This window comes from Argentina silus, assembly GCF_951799395.1.
Source record: "Argentina silus genome assembly, chromosome: 4".
NCBI classification, from domain to species: domain Eukaryota; kingdom Metazoa; phylum Chordata; class Actinopteri; order Argentiniformes; family Argentinidae; genus Argentina; species Argentina silus.
In genome coordinates this window covers 12,315,333-12,336,289 of record NC_139658.1, presented here as the reverse complement: position 1 = coordinate 12,336,289, position 20,957 = coordinate 12,315,333, and the positions used below count along the sequence as shown (strand labels likewise).

General features: G+C 41.6%; 1 protein-coding gene across 1 annotated transcript; it reads right to left on the bottom strand.

The window, feature by feature from the left end:
* Positions 1-435: 435 nt before the first annotated feature.
* On the bottom strand, positions 436-19,025 carry LOC310803903 (carbohydrate sulfotransferase 11-like). The gene is made up of 3 exons (XM_083668862.1): positions 18,911-19,025; positions 6,205-6,287; positions 436-1,517 (listed from the first exon to the last, which is right to left on the bottom strand). Exons 1-3 carry the CDS (start codon positions 19,002-19,004, stop codon positions 672-674), a joined length of 1,023 nt encoding a protein of 340 aa, XP_083524988.1. The 5' UTR covers positions 19,005-19,025; the 3' UTR covers positions 436-671.
* Between the last annotated feature and the right edge of the window lie 1,932 nt (positions 19,026-20,957).

Sequence of the window (20,957 nt, the reverse complement as noted above, 5' to 3'; positions counted from 1 at the left end):
ACATTTAAAGGCACCAATATGAAGAGACGTTCAGTGTCCCTATGAGATAAATACTACTGTCCTTTCACATAGCTTGTCTTCCTCTTGATGTAGAAATAATGTTGGTGGTGGTCAGAGAAACCTTTAAAAACACCAGAAAACACAAGAAAGACAGAACCAAAAGGTAATTGGTGGTGACCAACAGTTTGGTGATTTTTTTTGTTCATATGATACGTACTGTGAGAGGAGTACTGCATTTCCGACATATAAAGGCAACAGTTGAATCTCTATTGGCTCACTATTATGGTACAGTCGTTTGCCTAGCATAGGCAACATCTTCATCTTGAGATAAGTGTCCATTCAAATCTCATCTTAAACACCAATCTTACCTTCGTTCACTTGATTTCACTAGATAAGCATTACTGTGCTTTTGAGAGAACTTGGTCCATAATAAGAAGTGAATAAGAAGTGCCTCTAACTCTCTCCTTCAAATTTACATCAAAGCCATCATAGCATGCCATAACATCTGTTATGACCTGTCATAACAGCTGACATTTACACATCGTCATCACATAGGCTGCTGTTCACAAGCTAATTGGCTGGACATACATCCATTAAGTCATGCTGATGACTGCCTTATGTAGGTAGACCTTATGATCAAGAGTTTAAACTAGGCATCACTAAAGGCTGCATCAAAACTTCAAGTACTCTGGCGTGGTGTAGTTGAAGAGCAGGAAGTCCATACGATAGAGGTTGTACAGCTTCTTCTGGTAGAAGGGGCTGATGTTGTGGAAGAACTGGGCGGCCATGTCTCCTGTAGTCCTGGTGCTTTTCCCCAAGGTCGGGAAGTTGACCTGGCCCTCTACTCCTGCCAGCTGCAGCACGTAGCGGGAGTCCTGCTCCAGCGTCTCATACTTCCCTACCACATCATAGTGGATGAGGCAGGGGTGGCACAGCGAGTGTACTCGCTCCCAGTGCTCGTTGAAGGGCTCCTCACGTTGCGTGGCAGGGTCTACAAGGTAGTACACAAACTCCTCGAAGGAGACGTCATCTCCCCGCTCCAGTGCCTCGGGCTGCGGGTCCTGCCGGTGGCGCCGCACGATCTTGGTGCCGTATCGCTTGTGGAAGGCCGTGTTGTAGCTACGTGTGAACTTGTTGCGGTAGGCAGACACCAGCCGCTCAAAGGGCTCGCGCACAAACACAAACTTCAGGTAGGAGCGCAGACGCTGGTTGATCTGCGAGGTGGAGTACTCGGAGAGGGTACGCAAGTTGCCAGGCACGTGGGCCTCGTTGGCGGGGATGGCCAGTGGGTCACGGTGGGGGCCGGCGGCGCCCGTAAGGACCATGAGCACCCGCTTCCAGTTGGTGCAGGCCACCTTGGGCACATAGCAGTAGAGTAGGCCATGCTGGTCGTCCACGATGACGTGCTTGAGGTCCTCGGGGATGAGCACACGGCGCTTGCGCGTGTACGAGCGGCACGCATCCTCGAGGAGCTCCCGTCGGCCCTGATGTGTCAACTGCACCGCAGACTGCTCCAGCTACAGGAGAGAGGATGGAAAGGAGAGGTTAGAGAGATTCGAGTTGTTGATTTGGATTTATCTGAAGTTGTGCGAGGCATATGCCTAATGTCTCAGTGTGGCTTAACCACAGTTTGTTGATATTGAGGAGAGGAAAGGATAAAGTAAGACGGCATGTGGTTAAGGCTGAAGGAGTAGAGTTCATATCCATGTTACTGAAGACATTGTCATACTTTACCATGGTAAACATTTTGACATTGTGCTCATCAGATTGCAGATGGCACACGAGATACTCTCTACTGGATACAAAAGCCTCCTTTAAGTGAGAAGTCTGAACAAAAGGATATAGCTGGATTTAGAGCTAGATATCATTTATGAACAAATTTGTCATGTTTCAAATTTAGGGAAAACAACCTTTGAAAAGGAGTAACGCTTATGCATGATTTTCATGTCTTTCGAGATTATGTATAATAGGCGTAATCTGTCCAAGAATGGAGTTAATCTCAGAAGATTGAGGAAGTATGCATCAGTAAGTAAAATATAAACTATGCATTATTTAACAGGTCAGCCAAATGGAGAGATATGTTCAGCATACTAAATTACTGTAATTCAAAACTAAATAACAGACTATCTAATTATGGATTTTCAAACTTAAGACAAACTTGACTGTAATGACTTGGAGCATATTTTGTGCTCCCCCATTTGAAGGCCCTTTTCTGTAACTCATGTCTTATTTTCGGGGTTTTTTCCACTCTCCCAATGAATCTCCCACACGCACGCACACAGTACTTTAGCTCATCACAGCAGGAGGTCCTAATCACAGTCTATCCTCTCTCCTAAATACTGACCCTCCTTGTGTTGTGTATAATGAACAGTGAATGTGTCCATTTATCATACACTTTTATCAAGCAAGACTTGTCAAGATAAAACGCTATTAATATCTCTTTTGTCATCGACAAAGTACAATCTTAATCATTTTACTATAATATTATAATACTTATGTGGAACTGAAACTACTCAACTTGTTTGGTAGAGTAAGTATTCTTGAGGCATGGTCTGTGGTTGTCTTTTCGGCAGGTAGCTTCAACATAATAGCCTACTCTGGTCGTCTGTGGCTCAGTTGGTAGAGCATGGCGCTAACAACGCTTAGGTTGTGGGTTTGATTCCTGCACATATACTGAAATGTATGCACTCACTGCAATGTAAGTTGCTTTGGATAAAAGCGTCAGCTAAATGACATATATATTACTCAAAACAATTCGGTTTCTGCGTGCATTATGACACGATTGGAGAGAATATGTCTTCAAGCAACCTGAACTAGAACAAAGTTAATCTGCCAGCAAACATCCACATCATCCACAAATTACAATTCACTAAAATGGAGCCCGTTCTGACTGCTATCTTTATGAATTCGAATAGACACTTTTCCTCTGAGTATTGCCACAGCATGGCTTGGGAAGAGCTAAGTGCAAAATAACAAAAAGAAAACCGCAAACGATTAAAAGTAAATCATGTCTTTAGGAGTTGTTTTGTCTTCTGGCAAGTGTCTCAATTCCCTCACTGGGAGAGTTAATTGGAAACAGCTTGTTCTTATAGCACTCTTTTTGCTGTACTCCCTCGCCAAGCTCATTTGTCTCTCCCTAAGTCTGAAATATCTAGCCTACTGTACATAATGTAGTAAGGTATTATACAATACTATCTACATATCTTGGTACAAAGTAACTACACAGGTTTTACCCTGAGATTACCCTGGAATAATGCCACAAGTAATGTGGAGTGTTGCCATAAGATAGAACATCCCTTTCTTTGCCTTTACCAAGCCATTAGGTAAAGTTATCTTTCTGGCTAGTCTGTGTACATCCACATTTCATGAACTCATAGTAACACACACAGCACATTGCATTTCTAAAGTTAGTCTGAAGCAACTTGGAATGTTGAATGACATTGGACACTTTAATAGCTTACTTTATACAACAGATCCCTATGTTGCACTCTATCACTGTCTTTTTCAACAGCAGTATGGACATTCTAATGAAGGATAGAGGGTAGCGGCTGGAAAATGTACTGCCGTCAGGGATTTATTCCCTTCTTTACGAGACAGTTTCACGCCCACCCACACCTGACTAGTCAGGCAAAAATGAATTAGAAAATGCAATCCAAATCATAACTCATCTCTTTCCATCAAGTGTTGTTCCTACATGATTTTGCTAACCAATGTCTGACTGCCGTCTGGAACTGACGGCGCAAAGCCATGAATCATTCTCAATAAACGTCAGTTTGTGGTGAAATTAAAGACAGACGTTTGACCTTTTGTCTGATGAGGAGCATCAAAGGGGCTGTACTAAATGGTAAGCGTAAAGTTCAAGGTTCGTTCGTGTGTCAAGCACGGACAGTCACCGGTAGTGACTGTCAGTTTCACTGCAAACAGATTTATTTATTTATAACCTTTATTTAACCAGGAAAAGTCTCACTGAGATTAAAAAATTTTACAAGAGCATCCTGGCCAAGACAGGCAGCAGCACAATTAACAGGGTTACAGACAAACATAACCATTAAAAACATTCATATTACAATTTACATTGAAAATAAAGAATAAGTTACAGAATCAAAAATATTCATCAATATTCGTCACAAGTCATCAACATCAGGTATCAAACAGGGGCAATATGAATCAGCCAAAACATCTACAGCCAGATGTGCCTGCTTCCAAGTCATTTAGAATTACTTTAAATGCATCCAGTGAGACAAGCTCACGAAGACTCAGCCCTGAAAAGTGGTGATAGATAGAAGGTTCAGTGGCTTTGATTTTGTATTTGAAAACATCATGAGTTTTGTTTTGTCAACATTCAAAACAAGTTTTAAATCACACAAGGTACGTTGTACAGTATTAAAAGCAAGTTGTACCTGACAAAGTATCACAGTATCATCGGCATAAAAGTGGAAATTTGCGTTGGAAACATTTTGACCAATACATATAATGAATAGGAGTGGTCCCAGGACCAATCCCTGGGGCACACCCTTGGAAACACTAAGGGAGCTAGAAGTGATACCTTCTGTCTGCATGCACTGAGATCTGCCTGACAGATCATTTTCGAACCAGCAGACAGTGTGTTCTGACAGTCCTCCACTGATAAGTCTTTGCTCCAATACTGCATGATCCACAGTATCAAAAGCCTTAGATAAGTCAATGAAAAGGGCTGACAATGTTGCTTGTTGTCTAAAGATTCAATAAAATCATTTACTACTTTTAGAGCTACTGTAGTTTTTTTTCCTAAAACCTGATTGAAAATCAGATAAGACATTGTTAGTAGATAAGAACTCTTTCAGTTGTTCACTCACAAGAGATTCCAGAACCTTAACCAGGACAGACAATTTGGAGATGGGCCTGTAATTGTTTAAGACTGTGGTCAAAGGAGATGTGATAAAATCAGCTGCTAGCTTTAGAAAGTAAGGCTCCAAGTTATCAGGACCTGCGATTTTCCAGTGTCTAAAAGTTTGAGGGCTTTATGCATCTCTGAGACTGTAACCGGATTAAAACTAAAGGATTGACTAACCGTAACATGACCGTCAAAACAAACAGTAGGGAAATTCTCATGAGTAATGTTGAGAGAGTCAAACACGGAACCAGAGGCAATGAAATGCTCATTAAAACAACCAAGCATTTCGGCCTTATCAGAGATTTTATGTGAGTCCTTAACAATGCATGGAGGGAGCTCTATGCCATTTTTATTTCCAGCTAAGGATTTAATATTCTTCCAAAATTTCAAGGGATTGTTCAGATTGTTTGAAGTTTCTGTGAGGAAATGGTCAGCTTTGGCTTTTCTAATTGCAACTGTGCATGCATTGTGCAGTCGCCTGAAAAGCAGACAGTCTGAATCAAGACTTGTTCTCCTGGATTTTGTCCATGCCACATTGCACTCGTGAAGTGCGTTGGATAAATCTGGAGTGAACCATGCATTGTTTCAGCCTTTTACTCCTTCTACCTGAACTTTCTGAGGGGAGCATGCTTGTCGACAAATTCAGTAAAACCATCATAAAATAATTTCCAGGCATTTTCAACTTCAGCAATAAGGTTAATTATCTCCCAATCAAAGTAAAACAGGTCATGAAAACACCCTTGTTCCATAAAATGTTTCATGTCACACTTTATAATGATGCGGGCTTGGTTTTGGGAATTTTTGTATTTCTAACTGTGGCAGTTACTGATGATCCAGACGATTAAGCCTTGATGCACATCTGTAGTAGCAATGTGGCTCACGCTGATGATTTCATCTTCATAAAATGTTTACAGACAAGTCACATAAACACTGAATTATTGTAAACTAATTTCATTGGGGATCATTGTGCCAAAGACAAGGCATGCCAAAGATGTTGATCTACTGTACATCTTACTCAATGGCTTTCCACAACAAAGTCACTTGTTTACCACTGCTGTTTCATGAAGGTGTGTATAAAATAATAATATTTTCTTTATTCATGAAAATGACATGCAAAATATCCTTCAACAACTGACCTTTTATTGAAGTTAGTTAACACCCTCATAATATTAGACCCTTGAATGTTTTATGCATAAAAAAGGCTCTGAATAGCTTTAAATTGATAGTTCCACTAGTCATTTGTTTTGTAACTCATAAAACATGACGAAAACAAGTTCAGTGGTCCTCATTATAAATCAGATAGACATTCATCAGTGTTGGTAGAGACTCACCTGGTCACTGTCATAGAGTGTCTGAAGTGGACTCCTCCTGGATTTCCCCTGACCACTGGTGCTCTCGCTGCCCTGCGACGAGGCTGAGAGAACACACACAGGTACATACGTTAGAATAAAAACTCACCAGCTACGTTCATGCTCAAAGGTTCTAAATTCTAAATTCAATGGCCACCTGCGGCATTAATGTATTTATGGCTCAATGTTACTAGAAATTAAGACTTCCAATTGCCACGTGGACATTTGTTTAATGTCCAGTCTGTGACAGTGACCAGAAGAAACTCTTGAAACCCTTATCATTGAAACCCTTATCATTAGTGATGACTTACTACACACACGTACACAGGTGCAGTACACACCTGAAGGTTATCCCAAAGTCAAAACACACACCTGAGGGCAAGTTTGTTATAGGAACACATGGGGAGAAGAAAGAGGCTTCTTTATGCAAAAAACAGGCCTCCAAATGGACTGTGCACCCATTCAGACTACCACCGTACCTTTTACTGTAGCTCCCTGCTACAGATACAGTGCAGAAATACTGTAGAAAACAGCACTCCTTTATAGAGCCAGGGAGGGGGGAAAAAAGGAAATGTGAGGGGGAAAAGGGGAAAACTCCTGAAACCAAACCACAGGGGCCACTGAGGCATAGCAACCAGAGAAAATCTATACTGCACTTTGGAGTTCATCTAAGAAGCATACTGTGACGTGGACTTGACTGTTTTTAGACTGTTGTTGCCACCGTTTCATATGCTGCTGCGCTTGTGATGTTTGATAAAAAAAAATTGTCTGGCAATGCAAACGTGCAATTTGCTGTGTTTATGACGGTAAAAAAAAATCCCATTTGTCAGACAGTGTGGGCTGACAAGAAATCTCCGCATCGGAATGAAGAGAGACAAAGAGCCACAGACACAGTCCCTCTGGGCAGCGAAGGTTGATCAGGGTGCAGGCAGGCAGCTCAGGTTTTGGATCATGGGCTTCATTTCAATACTAGAGGGCAAGTTCTGGGCATATCCCTGATACTGTACCTATACATTCCTTTAAGATACATCTTTGAAAAGGAACTGTGAAGGGACTGAGTGTAGGGGCTAGTTTGGTATGGAGTTACATCTTGCCTACTGGTAAACTACGTTCCATCATTCCTTCTCCTAGCCCTACAGACAGGGCTAGGAGATGAAAGGACACTTCTCCTCGTCCAAGAACCTAGACTGGAACCTCTCATGTTCCACACATGAACCAATATGAAATTCTCTTAAGGATGTGTACATTCAATCCTACATCCCGATAAGCATAGGAGGAAGCCCTGTGTTAGATTTTTGTTCTCAACAGACATATCTAACGTTCTCCACTGACTCAAGTAAAATATAAAATAATAAAATAGTGTCTGGCTAACAATGTGGTCAAATGAGAACAACAGTAGCCACCACACAGCTCTAAATCAGACACCCCATGGCAGTGTGGAAAGACGTGGATAACACTCCACCATATGTTTTTCTACACATTTATATACTCACCGGCCACTTTATTAGGTACACTTGTTCAACTGCTCGTTAACGCAAATATCTAATGGTATGGGGGATATTTTCTTGGCACACTTTGGGCCCCTTAGTATCAATTGCATCGTTTAAACACCACAGTCAACCTGAGTTGTTGCTGACCATGTCCATCCCTTTAGGACCACAGTGTACCCATCTTCTGATGGCTACTTCAAGCAGGATAACGCGCCATGTCACAAAGCTCACATCATCTCAAACTGGTTTCTTGAACATGACAACGAGTTCACTGTACTCCAATGGCCTCCACAGTCACCAGATCTCAATCCAATAGAGCACCTTTGGCATGTGGTGGAAATGGATGTGCAGCCGACAAATCTGCAGCAATGATGCTATCATGTCAATATGGACCAGAATCTCTGAGGAATGTTTCCAGCACCTTGTTGAATCTATGCCACAAAGAATTAAGGCAGTTCTGAAGGCAAAAGGGAGTCCAACCCGGTACTAGCAAGTTGTACCTAATAAAGTGGCCAGTGAGTGTATATTCCAGCTACAGCAGCAACAGTCAATATGCCCACCCCTCCCCCCTCCCCCCAAAGCTCATCAAGAGTGTGATGCAGTGGGAAAATTTGACTTGTTTGTATGCCTAAGAAAGATGACTTGATCCAGAGACTACCCCCCTACCCTATAGGCACTTCATGAATCTTTGGGAATTTGAGAGGAATATGTGATACCAGCTTCATCCTCTGATAGGCTAGATGTAATCCTCTCAGATCTATTCTACAAATGTCTCTAGGCAAGAGTAGAGATTTGGGGTTGTTTCTGGAATAGGCCATGGGTTCTCACCATAGTAAATCCAAATTCTTCTAATAAGCAACAAATCAGTCAATCATAACCAGCTCGTTAGGCCTGTACATCTGCTTTCAGTTGCTTTTAATAACTGCTCTCCTGTTGCAACAACCTCTGATCCTCACATTGTTATGATTAGTACTACATGAGCCCTGTTCAGAAAGTAAAAAGGCATCAGTCTTGTCAAGTTCAAAGGCAAAGAGGGCCCCTCTCTGACATTGATCTACCATGTTTCAACTCTAAGGTAATGCTTCTCATTGCCTGTCAAACAAACAGAGGACTCTTTTCACAGCTAAATTATGACCATCATAAATGGATCATTGTGCATTAGCTGAATTCTCTAAAACACTTTACGATCAGATGCAAAACTGGAGATGGAACTTTAAGAGACTGTTATATTGTCAGATACTTGAAATAATTTTTTTTTTTAGTTCATTGTATGGTGGATTTTGCTTTTTGTATTGACAGAATCTGTCTTCATTGCACAATTTTACAGGGTCACACACAGTATGTTGACTCAACACAAATGACCATGCATTCCACAAGGTTTAAAGGCTGAAAAAGCCTAGCTTTAACTGTTACTCAAATGTTAATGAAGACAGTTGCTGCATGAGTCAGGGTAAGATTTCATTGTGACTATTACTAACTGTTATTTTTTGGAAAACTCATTTTGGAAATGATAAACCACTGAAGCCCATAAGACACCATGATTTAGAAAACTGACTTTTAACCTTGACTGTTCCTTCCTTGTCACAGAACTACATAATCCTGGTTTTGCTCAAGTTAATAAACTTTACGACTAGACTCAATCTCCACTTTAACATCTTTTGCCCTTGTGCTCCCCACGTCTGTGTGACTTATGGTGCAGGCATCAGAGCACAGCTGTAGAGGTCACGCTTTGAACCGTAAACGGGTAGGTTTTTTTGTTAGGTGGGGGGGCATGAGCCAGAGGGGAGGGATGGAGATCATCCAGGTGGTAATGAACACAAACTAGCTTTTTGTCTGAAAGCCCTTAGTGTATTCTCAGTTCGGGGCTTTACACACTGTAGGGTTCACTGCGTTGGCTCGGATACTTTCCTTTCACATTGACAGCACAGATTTAGCAACAATAGTGGATATGGTTGTGGCGAGTTCAGCACAGCAAAGTACAGTACGGCTCAGTACAGTTTGGCTTAATACTGTGAAAAGGGTCTGAGATACAGTCCTAACAAAGTAATTTCAATTAACTTTCTCTGGGCCACAAACAACAGTGAATAACAGTGACAAGTTAAACTGAATGTTTTACCCACCACTTTCTTAATGTATATTGCTTCGTTTGTTTATAATTTCAATATGATCCGCTTCTAACTTTGTTACAGCTACAATGAAAGGCAACAAATGGGTAGTACTTACAATGAGTAAAGGGCAAAACGTATACCAAACAAAAACCCTTTTTACCAAAGTTTAACAAACCACGCAGCTCTGTGCACCAGGACTACTTCTAACAATTCCAACTGAACGCCCCCCCCCCCGTGCAGATTGAAAGTTTGGTAATGGAATGACTATAAAATCTCCCTGGGTTTCTTATGTAACCATGTTTCCCCAAAACTGTGGTTACATAGAAATGTTAAATATATGCTCCAAATTAAGATGTAAATATGTCTGCAGAAAGAGTGGAGTGTTAGCTATGATATAACCTTGTTGAGACCGGGCATTGCTAGTTAACATCCAATGAAATTGCGAGCACATTCTCCCATCGCTCCGTCCAGTTTAATCCAAGTCAGGGTTAGGGGGTTAGGGTTATCGGCTAATCTAAAATTCTCCAGACATCCAAAAGAGGCATGAGAACAATGTGATTTGGAGGTATGGCTACGTGAGGCTAGCTATGACACGATACCTTGAGCTACAGGAAATGACATGGATTTACATCTGGTAACAGAGTGATGGTAACAGAATGACTGTATGGGTCCCTCACAGAAATGCATAATTTATGGATTTGAATGTCATTCTGTACATGACAATGTAGCCAAAATAGGGACACGGGTAGAAATATACAATAGACGCTCTCATCAAGGTAATGTCTTTTGTTAACTTACATATAACATTAAAAAGGGTAATTGATTAAAGTGATCGTTAAAACTCTTCATTTATGTTATTTAAGTCAATGACATTTGTGGTTCTCAGTGTCTTTTACTTTTACTTCATTATATATATATATATATGGAAAAATAGCCTACAATTTTGGCACCAAAAAACAGACTCAGACACACCCAATCTGGTCTAGTTTGCCTCAGAAATCCCCACTGCAAAATGAAAGTTCTTCATATTATTCTCTGCAACCAGTGTTTGAAGGACCCTAAGAATCTGTCTTAGGGATACTACACTATATGTGTCAGTGCTCTCTTTAATGATGAAGACATGTTGTCATCATTCTCAAAAAACTATTTGGAGCAAGAGATGAGGAGGATGTTGATGATACTGTATAATTTCACACTGTTTTGTCCCTGTGGAAGAACACTTTTGGAACCCTTTTTTTAAGTTCCAAGTAGAACCCTTTTGGGTTCCATGTAGAGCCCTCTGTGAAAAGGGTTATACATGGAACCCTAAAGGGTTCCTTAAAGAGTTCTCAGAATAATCGTAAACAGTACAACCTGTACAATAAGTGAATGTAGCCAATTCAATTTCAGTAACTCCCTTACCAATTTCATTGGGTCATTCTGTTTCCAATTTGATAACAGAATGACCAGTTTTAATCACTTATTGATTCATAAACTAAATCGTATCAGTAAAAACACAACAAGTATTTGGTAGGTCTACCTATGTTTCTTACTTTAGGTCTATACTTTAACATTAATGAGGTTTGATGTTTTTCTTAACACCTTTAAATAAAACATTTTCTTAGACGCTTTTAGATGTTTGACCAGAAGTCAACACATTTGCTTATCTCTATTCTTATGATAGAAGATGGTTGAGAAATGTATTTCTGACTTAATTTCAGTTGACACCCAATTTGCTCTGATGAATTTCACATTTTGGTCCTCATTGGTCCTTTTACACAGAACTGCCTTAAACTAGAGGGTAAATTGCAGTAAAAACAATGATATCATAATGTCTATGTTGAGATTGTAACTCACATGGCATCAAACAGACACTTAAGAGTTAATCAGAGAACAGAGAGCATCGTGGCAGCTGCAGAGGACACAATTCCCAGTGCAATAACATACAAGATGATGAAGCGATGAGCGATAACACAACGCAAACAAGACCTTCATTCAGGAAATTAACCTACTGCGTAGAAACTGGGGAAACCCAAGAGGGAGAGTTTCATCTCTCCTACTTTAAAAAATCCAATTAAATATGACTCCCATTCCTAAAATGCCAACCTTGCTTTGTCCAGTGCTTCTAGCATTACATACGTGGAGTTGAAGCTACATGGTATCTACAGCTTTCTCCCCAAGGGACTCTTAAGAGTTATAGAGCACATTCTGTCTCACCTAACAGTCACCACATAGGGGTGGTTTCCCAGACACAAATTAAACCTAGTTCTGGACTAAAAAGCATCGTCCGTGGAGAATTTCTGATTTGGTCCAGGACTAGGCTTAATCCTTGTCCGGTAAATTGCCCTAGAGTTCAGATTAAGCTTTAGCTATCCACTCTGTGGCAAAACGTCTGAGTAAAACATGAGAGAGGACACAAAAAAGATTGAGAAAAATGGTGAAATGTACATACAGGTGGTCATACAGGACACAACCTATACAGGACACAACCTCTAAATGTCATGAATTTTTTCAGGGGCCAAACCCTACGAAAACAACACACAGAGAAAATGTAAACACACATATGGTATGTGCTGCCCAACACGCACACACACGGCATATACATTCATGTGCATTTTCTCTCTGAGGGGAAAGGAATTTCACTTGATGAATCGTCTGCAGACTGAGACCTGGGGCTCCATGTGTGTAACCATCAACGCAACTATGTGCTGCGGATCGATTAACACAAAAAGCACACACTCATAGAAGGGAGGAAAGTGACACTTAACTGCTGTGGATAAACTTACACACACACACACACACACACACACACACACGGCTAGGTGCATTGAGAATTTAAGAAAGTCCAACTGCCACGCAATCAAACCCTTCCTGCCTTTTGATAGAACCATGACCAAGCAACAAGGACAGGGTGGATAAGAATACCCGGGACAACACACACGCACTGCACACCCCCCCTCCGAGACAACACACGTGCACACACCCCCCCAGGGAGAAGCTGGGCTCTGGGCACAGGGTCAGCCAAGTCAGCGCCCCTGGAGCAATTCAGGGTTAAGTGCCTTGCTCAAGGGCACTTCCGATTGCTGGCCGGCCTCTTTAACCTCCAGGCTACCTGCCGCCCCACATATGCCATCCCAATATGTATTACACTGTTGAACTTCAAGCTCTATAAATACTCTATCAAGCTAAAGCATTAAATCCTATTGCATGTGGCTGCAGTGACATGAATAGAGTACGTAGGCCTACAGTCTGCCAGCACTGACAGTCTCTAATCAAGCTCAAGTAGATGGCCTTTAGGGGTATTTGATTAGCCTAATATGCAGCATGCCAGAAATACTCCATATGGATAAGGGAAAAGGCTGAAGGACGATGTGTATGTGCGTCTCTGACTCTCTCTCCATGCCTGTGTGAGACTTGGCAAGTCTGAGTGCCAAGCGGCTTGTGAACAGTGAACCCACTCACACTGTCCATGCCACAGCAAGGCATGAGGGAAACATATACTGTAGCCTACTGTAGGTGGGGATAAACTATATGCACTACACTACCAGAGAGAGAGAGAGAGAGAGAGAGAGGAGACAGAGAGAAAGGCAACCCAGCAATTACTTCATATTGTAAGGAACAAACTCATAGTCTTGCCATCTGCTGTCCATCCACTGTCAACGAAACAGCTTCCATGTTGGCAAGCTGGTTCTGAGTCAAACAATTTTTAAATTATTTCGATGCCATGCAAATAGACATTGGATTCACATTCTCTGTGCAGAAGCTGCTACTATGCAGTGACTACTTTAAAAGCATCTCACTATACAGAACCCCCCGCCCCCCCCAATATGTGCCTAGAAACAGCCCAATAATGCTTGAATACACAAATGTTTCCAATAAAGCTACGTCATCAATGCATTAGTAGAGAAGGAGCTTCCAATGGGAAGTTTTGTCACTTGTTCTAGCCCTACCATGTGAGGTGTAGTGGCATTTTGTGGTGAACAGTGCTACAGTACATTTACTCATTTCGCCATGTTTTTTAAACTCATTACCACTTCCCTGGCAGAATATGACTGGCTCCTTTAGAAACAAGCAGAGAAGACACATTTTCTGGGTTGAATGAATCCATTGTGTCCTTACCTTCCTGTTAGAACTGCATCATGCAAGAACCATGGAAATTTACAAAAACATTTGCAGTACTTCACACCACTTTTTGTGACTGACAAAACTTTGTTAAATTGTTAAACTTTCATACCATCAAATTAAATAATAAATACATTTCATGGCCATTTAGTTGCGGAAAAAATGTAAGGGGTGAAGATTGGGTCTTACGTACAGTCAGTGTAAGTCACTCTGAATAAGAGCATCTGCTCAGTGACACAAATGTAAATAATGAAACCTGAGTGGAGACCTATGTACCCTAAAAAGGGGTTCATGCTGTAGCACTCACCCAGAAGCCATTTGATGCAAGCTGGCCAAGTCCTATTGGTTTACACTTTGCTACACCCCATGCTGCTTCTCTCTCTCCACCACTCTGCCTCTCTAGTATAGCATCAACGGCCTAGGAGATGCAGAATATAGAAAGGCCAATGTGTGTTCCTCCTGTCCCTGCCATAAACGCTGCTCTGTGTGGAAGTCCCACTGGGAATGGGGCCCCCTCCCTCTCAGTGAGCTCTCCAGGTCTGCCAGAGAGGAGCTTTACTGAGAGAGACAGTGTGCTGTATCGACGCTGATCCCTCATCTGCAATGTGTGTGTAAAGGGTGTTAGTGCACATGCACAGGCGCGTGGTGGGTATCTGTTTAACGAGAGTGAGAGTATTAAGAGTGTTAGCAGATGTGGGACGTGCATCAGAGACTTGCTATATGGAGTTAAAGGTGGCGTTGGGGCCTGAGATCAGTAATGCAATTGTACTGTTGTGTAGGGTTGTAATGCTTATGGGTCTGAAAGCAATCAAAACATGTTTTCCAATTGGAGGGATATCTCCTAGGTTGAGTTTTGGATCATCTCTGACACCCCTGAAGTCAATCAATTTGCGGATTGATTTTTCTCTACCAGGCTAGTCATATATGCCTTTCATGAGTCAAGTGTTTCCCCAAGTGAGGAGAACAGCCTCCAACAGCTCTCAAAGTTTATCCGTGAAAGTGTAGAGTCAGCATGGGAAATCTAGGGCAGACATACTGACTTAAGCACTGATCTAGCAAGACCTTACCAAGCCCCAACAATACCCTAACATTAAGAGGACAGTGCCTGACTGACTCAGTATAAATATCACATTGAGAAATATTGTATAAACATGGGGTGACTGGCCCCCTTAGCATTCCCAGTCCTTTCAGTCACTATGTGAGAATCAAATCCAGCATTGTGGGGATTTGTGCCTTAGTGAGACCAGCTGGAAGTAATGGAAGACAATTATGAACAAACCCAGAGTGAGCGGAGGAATCCATGTTCAGGAATCACTAAATATCTAGTCCTGGAGCGCTTTGTGTTCATGAATATGCAGCTGGCAGGAGGAAAGAACAGGTTGGAACAGCAGGGCCAAACCAAGCGTCTTCAAATATCCCTGGATGGCTAAACTTCTGGAGGGTAGAAAGAGGCAGAACAGATTTCACCTGGCAACCCAAGAGTGTCATAAACATCTACTTAATGAGAGACAGGCAGGATGTCCCTGGGGACTGAGTTCTAGGATGAAGTCTAACAACAATGTCAACACATACAAATCTATTGTGAAGTCCAACAACGTCATATAGTGCTTGAATAGGATTGAAAATGTAGGCAGATTGTGCCAGCAACTCCATGGCCAGAGTAATGGGACAGTGAAGCATGTTTTCTTCTGGCACTATACTCCAAAAGTTTGGATTTTAAATCAAACAATTATTATGGAGGTGAAAGTAGAGATTCTCAGCTTGTATTGAAGGGGTTTTTTTCTATACATGTTGCCATCACCATGAAGATATTACAACACTTAGACATAGTCCCCCTATTTTAGGCCACCAAAAGTGCTTACCAAATGTCCAAATTGCCCACTCATGTTTTGTATTTGGTCAACAATACTTTGCATGCAATAACTGCCTGAAGTCTGCAACCCATTGACCCTAACAGACGCATCTTCTCTGGTGATGTTAGGCCTGTACTGCAGCCATCTCCAGTTGTTGTTTGTTTTGAGGACGTTTTGCCTTAAGTCTCCTCTTCAGCTAATTAAATGCATGCTCAAATCTGGAGATTGACTTAGCCAGTCAACTTTCCACTTTTTGGTCCTGAAAAACTCCCTAGTTGCTATGGCAGTATGTTTTGGGACATTGTCCTGCTGTATGATGAAGTGCTGTCCAATGAGTTTGGAGGCATTTGCTTGTACTTGGGCTGACAAGATGTTTCTGTACACTTCAGAATTTATCCTGCTGCTGCTGCCGTCAGCAGTTATATCATCAATGAAGGCAAGTTAGTTCCTGTGGAAGCCATTCTTGCCCAAGCCATAACACCCCCTCCACCATATTTCACAGATGAGGTGGTGTGCTATGGATATTGGGCAGTTCCTTTTTTCTCCACACTACTCTTGCCATCACTCTGGTGTATGTGATGTGTTCTATCATTTCTAGTCACATGCTGCTGCACCTAATTAGAATCTAATGACCATTTGACGAGCTCACCTCTGCTTTCTTCCCTTTTAACTATGTTCCAAACTGTTGATTTAGGTAGGTTTAAGTTTTTGGCTGTGTTTTTGATATTTTTTTCTTCTGATATTTCAGCCTCATAATGGCTTCCCTGACTTTCATTGATGTCTCTTTGGTCCTCATGTTGACAGACACCAATAGCAGACTCCAAAGGCAAACGCAAAGCCTAGAATCAATAATAGACATTGAGAGCTTTCTTATGACTGCCCAAATGGTATGACGAAACACATCTGACAAACCAGAAACACCTGTCAAGCCAATTGTCCCATGACTTTTGGGTACCCTGAAATAGGGGGACTATGCATAAAAAGAGTTGTCATTTCTGAATGGTGAAACCAATTTGTACACAAATACCATCAAATGTGTAGAGCCGAAAGAAGAAAAAATGCTTCACTCTCATTACTTATGCAGAGCACTGTATATGTTTACGGTCCTACAGTTGTTCTAATGACACTAATGTTGAGTAGGTATATTTTATTACCTTAATGGCGTTGAGTCAAGCCCAGGCAAAGCAGGTATGAGGTGGGACCAGCTTCACGGTCTAAATAGTAGTAGTTGCCCCAAGCACTGATTTATGAGCAGAACTTAAAGGCAACCTACACTAGGATCAACTCAAATTTCAGATCACTATCACTTCATGGCATCATATACATCAGTGAAATCATTGGTTGAGCATTGTGATTCTGCCCTCCCCCCTCTACTTCTAACATCCATCTCTGTCAGTCCCCTTTGACTGTTCTTCCTTTATCACAGCAGCAGACTTGGAGGGTTTGTGGATAGCTCAAATGTGGATAAATCCTGACAGGATTACACATTTTTAAGAGCCACGCATGCCTTTCCATGTCTTTTTTTTGTTATGTTGATTTTTCAAACCTTTGTTGCCCCCTCTAAATACCCTTGAAAACCACATGGTGCATCTTAGGTTGAATAGAGTACGACAACTTTAGCATCACCACCACAAAAATTTCCTTTGTGTCTGCTTGGTCATGACACAGTGGCTACAGCCATGCAGCGTCCAGTGCAGTCTATGTTATTATCTTCGACAGTGAGAATTCTGTGCACAGGATCCTATTCAGGCAACAGGAGTACTGTAATTTACATTGCCATACTGTAAATCTACAATAATGTACAGTATGACAAGATACTCTCAGAGCTTTGTGTTGTCCTACAGACACTGTAATCTTCGACAAAGACAGGGACCTGAGGATTTTTCAACACAGACATGTGCATTGGTATGAGGTGCATTAGGCGTAATTCATGTAGACCTACTTGAAATTGCCTGTCACTAAAACCTAACCTTACATTTCCATTAACAATGTAGAGATGAACCCATATGGCTTTGTCTTAGCTTTAGTAAAGCCTCATAACATCATGCTCCTCAAAGGAAAAGAATAAAGCTCTGTAAGAATGAGTAACTGATTTTACATATTTCACATGACATGCAAGCCAAGGTTATGAAAAATAATGTCATAAGTAGAGCTACATCTACAGATGAACACAAGAGTGGCCATTACATTCCACAAGTAAAAAAAAATAATTTAAAAAAACCCAAAATGTGTCCCTCACAGTATATAGGTTACATGGTTTCAATATACCCAAGCATGACTGAATGAAGCCTTTGTATGGGGCAAAGAGAGACCAAAGTGAGGTAGAGAGGGGTCTCACAGTCGCAGTGAACAAATCCACCACCAGCTGCAAACTCTCACAATGTTGTTCCATGTTGCAGAGGAAACACTGAACTAATCAGTCTGGTAATTAAAGTTTTCCTCCATTCTGGTCCACGTCCACAAAAGGGAAATTTAGACAAGAGGGTTGGGTGGAGGTAAAACATTAGTGAAAGCTGTTGAGAGACATTTGCGTCTCCACCCCATGCACTCACACACAGTCTTTGGTCGACTGAAGCATAGAAGATGCATAATGTGTGGGATTAGTAACCATAGCCCTGAGTGCAACAGACTACACAATGACAACCCTATTTAAGTTAAGTTAAATGATCGATACACTGTAACCAATATACCAATATACTGTAGGTGGTAATGCATGAGTAAGGGCTGACATGCACAGCTGCAGGCTACTCTTGAGTATGATGGACATGACATGGACTGGCCATTCATCTACAGCTGGCCTGTGGAAAAACCCTGGAGACATGGCTAGTAAAAAATTAAATGTGTTGTTTGGCAACTATTTAGCACACTGTACTTCAATAACATTAATTCAGAATACATTGACGACAGTATTTGTATTCCTGTTGGATACTCTCCTAGATAGGAAAGTTCTGACAAACTCCTTGATAGTGTGTAAGACATGAGAGCTTGATAGAAAGTTCAAAAGTTAATATACATGCAAGCACATTGGAAGCAAAGAATACAGCATGAAATTCAATTATGGCAAATTGGTAATATGGGGGGACATATAAAAATGACATTTGAATGAAAAAGCTCGTCGGGGCATTTAATAACTCACCTGGTTTCAGATTACTCTGAAAATAAAATATGACCATGATAAAACACCCCAAACACATCGCAAGAACCATCCGATAAACTTTGGGTTTTCTCATCCTGAATCTTTAGGAACGACAAAGCGCCGACCCAAATCCTTTTGAGGTTCATGCGAAAAAACACCGTTTCGACCACGCACGGGCTGCGTTACGGGGCTCGGAGAAAGAAGTAGGCTTCATTGTCCATGCAAAGATAGAAGCGTCTCCTGCTCAACTGAAATTGCTGATTGTTACTTGTGTAATTCGTCATGTTGATATACATCCATGCATGTCCTCTGTCGGCGAGCAGTTCAACAGTCCAACAACCACAATGGAGACGGTAAAATGGGAAGCCTACACATAATTTGTCACAATTTGCTAGTCGTTTGCGTCGCGTCCCGAATAAAAACGTCCCGAAACCACTGGGATCTGTTGGAAATTGTACTAAAAGGCAGCATAGTTCTGAGTACGAAACGGTTTATATGCCCTTCGGTGCTTCTTTCCAAATGTTTGCTTAGCTGTTAACTCTTTACTTTCCAAAACATGGATGGCAAGACACGGGTGGCGCACCCCCAAGCGTTGGCCCAAATGATACGCTGCTTAATAAAATAAATTCAAAAAATTGTCTTTTTCCTCGTCTGGTTAAGTAATTTTCTGGACGCTTCACTGGCAAACAAATGTCTGAAAATATAACTGGGATGTTTAGCAGTTTTTGGGCACTTTATTTAACCCGCAGCAGCTACATCTAGTGGGCTTGACTAACAGTCTATAGTATAGGTCTACATACAGGGTAGCTCCTACTGGACTACTGGTGTTTACCTTGTATCCTGACTCAGTGTGAGAAACCCCTGAGAAAATCATGTTGTTGTATATGAGGGTAAAACCTGTTATGATCCAACACATCTTCTCTCACTTGTAGGGCCAGGGCTGGTGGCTTGACTATGGACTGTGAACTGACCCTGAATAAACCATAAGTGAAGTGGTCCATGATTAAAGGGTTTAAATGAAAGGGTTTAGATTAAATTGAATAATACAAATGGTTGAAGCTACTAGATTCTTGTTGTAGGATAATAGACAGAAGTGTAACAAAATCAACCCGAGGAATGTCATACTTGAAATACAGCAAGAGAAGTGAGGTAGAACTGAAAACTATAGTATAGAAACACAGTAGGGAGTCCAGCCTGTGAGAGTGGAGTGCACATGACCGCAGTGGCAACCACAAAGTTCACCCCTAATCCCACCATGTGATAGCAGCCCCTAGACTGAACTCTCAGGCTCACCGAAGGGTAAAGCAGTAGGCGTCTGCTATCTTCATCCATAGCAGCGGACAGTGTTGGCCAGGAGCCCATGTTCAGCTAATTAGAGATAGGAACATTTCCTGTACGGCAGCTTTTGACCTTTGACCCCCTCAACATACTGCACATCCGCTTCCCCTGGGTCCGAGGGCAGAGTGGTCCTGGTAAGAGCCAGAGTGGGTTAGGAGCCACGCGAGTGATCAAACGAAAAGGCTGGTCTTGAGACGGAATGAAACCTGGGGGCTGTTTACTGTCTAAGAGTGAGATAATGGTGTCAGTTCTAAAGCCAACCAGACTCCTTTGATTAAGACAAGACATTAAACCATGGAGGCAGTGATCTGAGGGGATGAATACACCTATTAAAAGTAGGTTTCACACTCATAAGAGTGAAACCAAGTCTTGTGAGTTTCTCTCTCCTCTGACTAAGGCAGTGTGATTCTAAAACCCTTCCCATGCTGTGACCGACATAAAGCCTTTGGATATTACTTGCAACCCGCAAAGTAAATAAATAAGGTTTCTAGTTCAGCTATGACACTTAAAGGAATTGGCTGTGACGCTCCAATAGATATGGGAAACATTGCTCTAAGGAAATTATAAGGGAAAATTGATTTATAGTTGCTGTGGAGAAATCATGAATCGTAATTCATGATAATAATATCAGATCAGATTTCTTCACCAACAAATATGCTAGATGGACTAATAGTGACGTAAGGGCTGGATTCTTCAAAAATAAAAACAA

Bases quoted from the DNA above. Each gene is read 5' to 3' on its own strand.
- LOC310803903 (XM_083668862.1), bottom strand. From the start codon at position 19,004: ATGAGAAAACCCAAAGTTTATCGGATGGTTCTTGCGATGTGTTTGGGG. The intron at 6,288-18,910 runs GTGAGTTATTAA...GTGTTCTCTCAG, and splicing joins TCAGAGTAATCTGAAACCAG to CCTCGTCGCAGGGCAGCGAG. The intron at 1,518-6,204 runs GTGAGTCTCTAC...TCTCTCCTGTAG, and splicing joins CACTCTATGACAGTGACCAG to CTGGAGCAGTCTGCGGTGCA.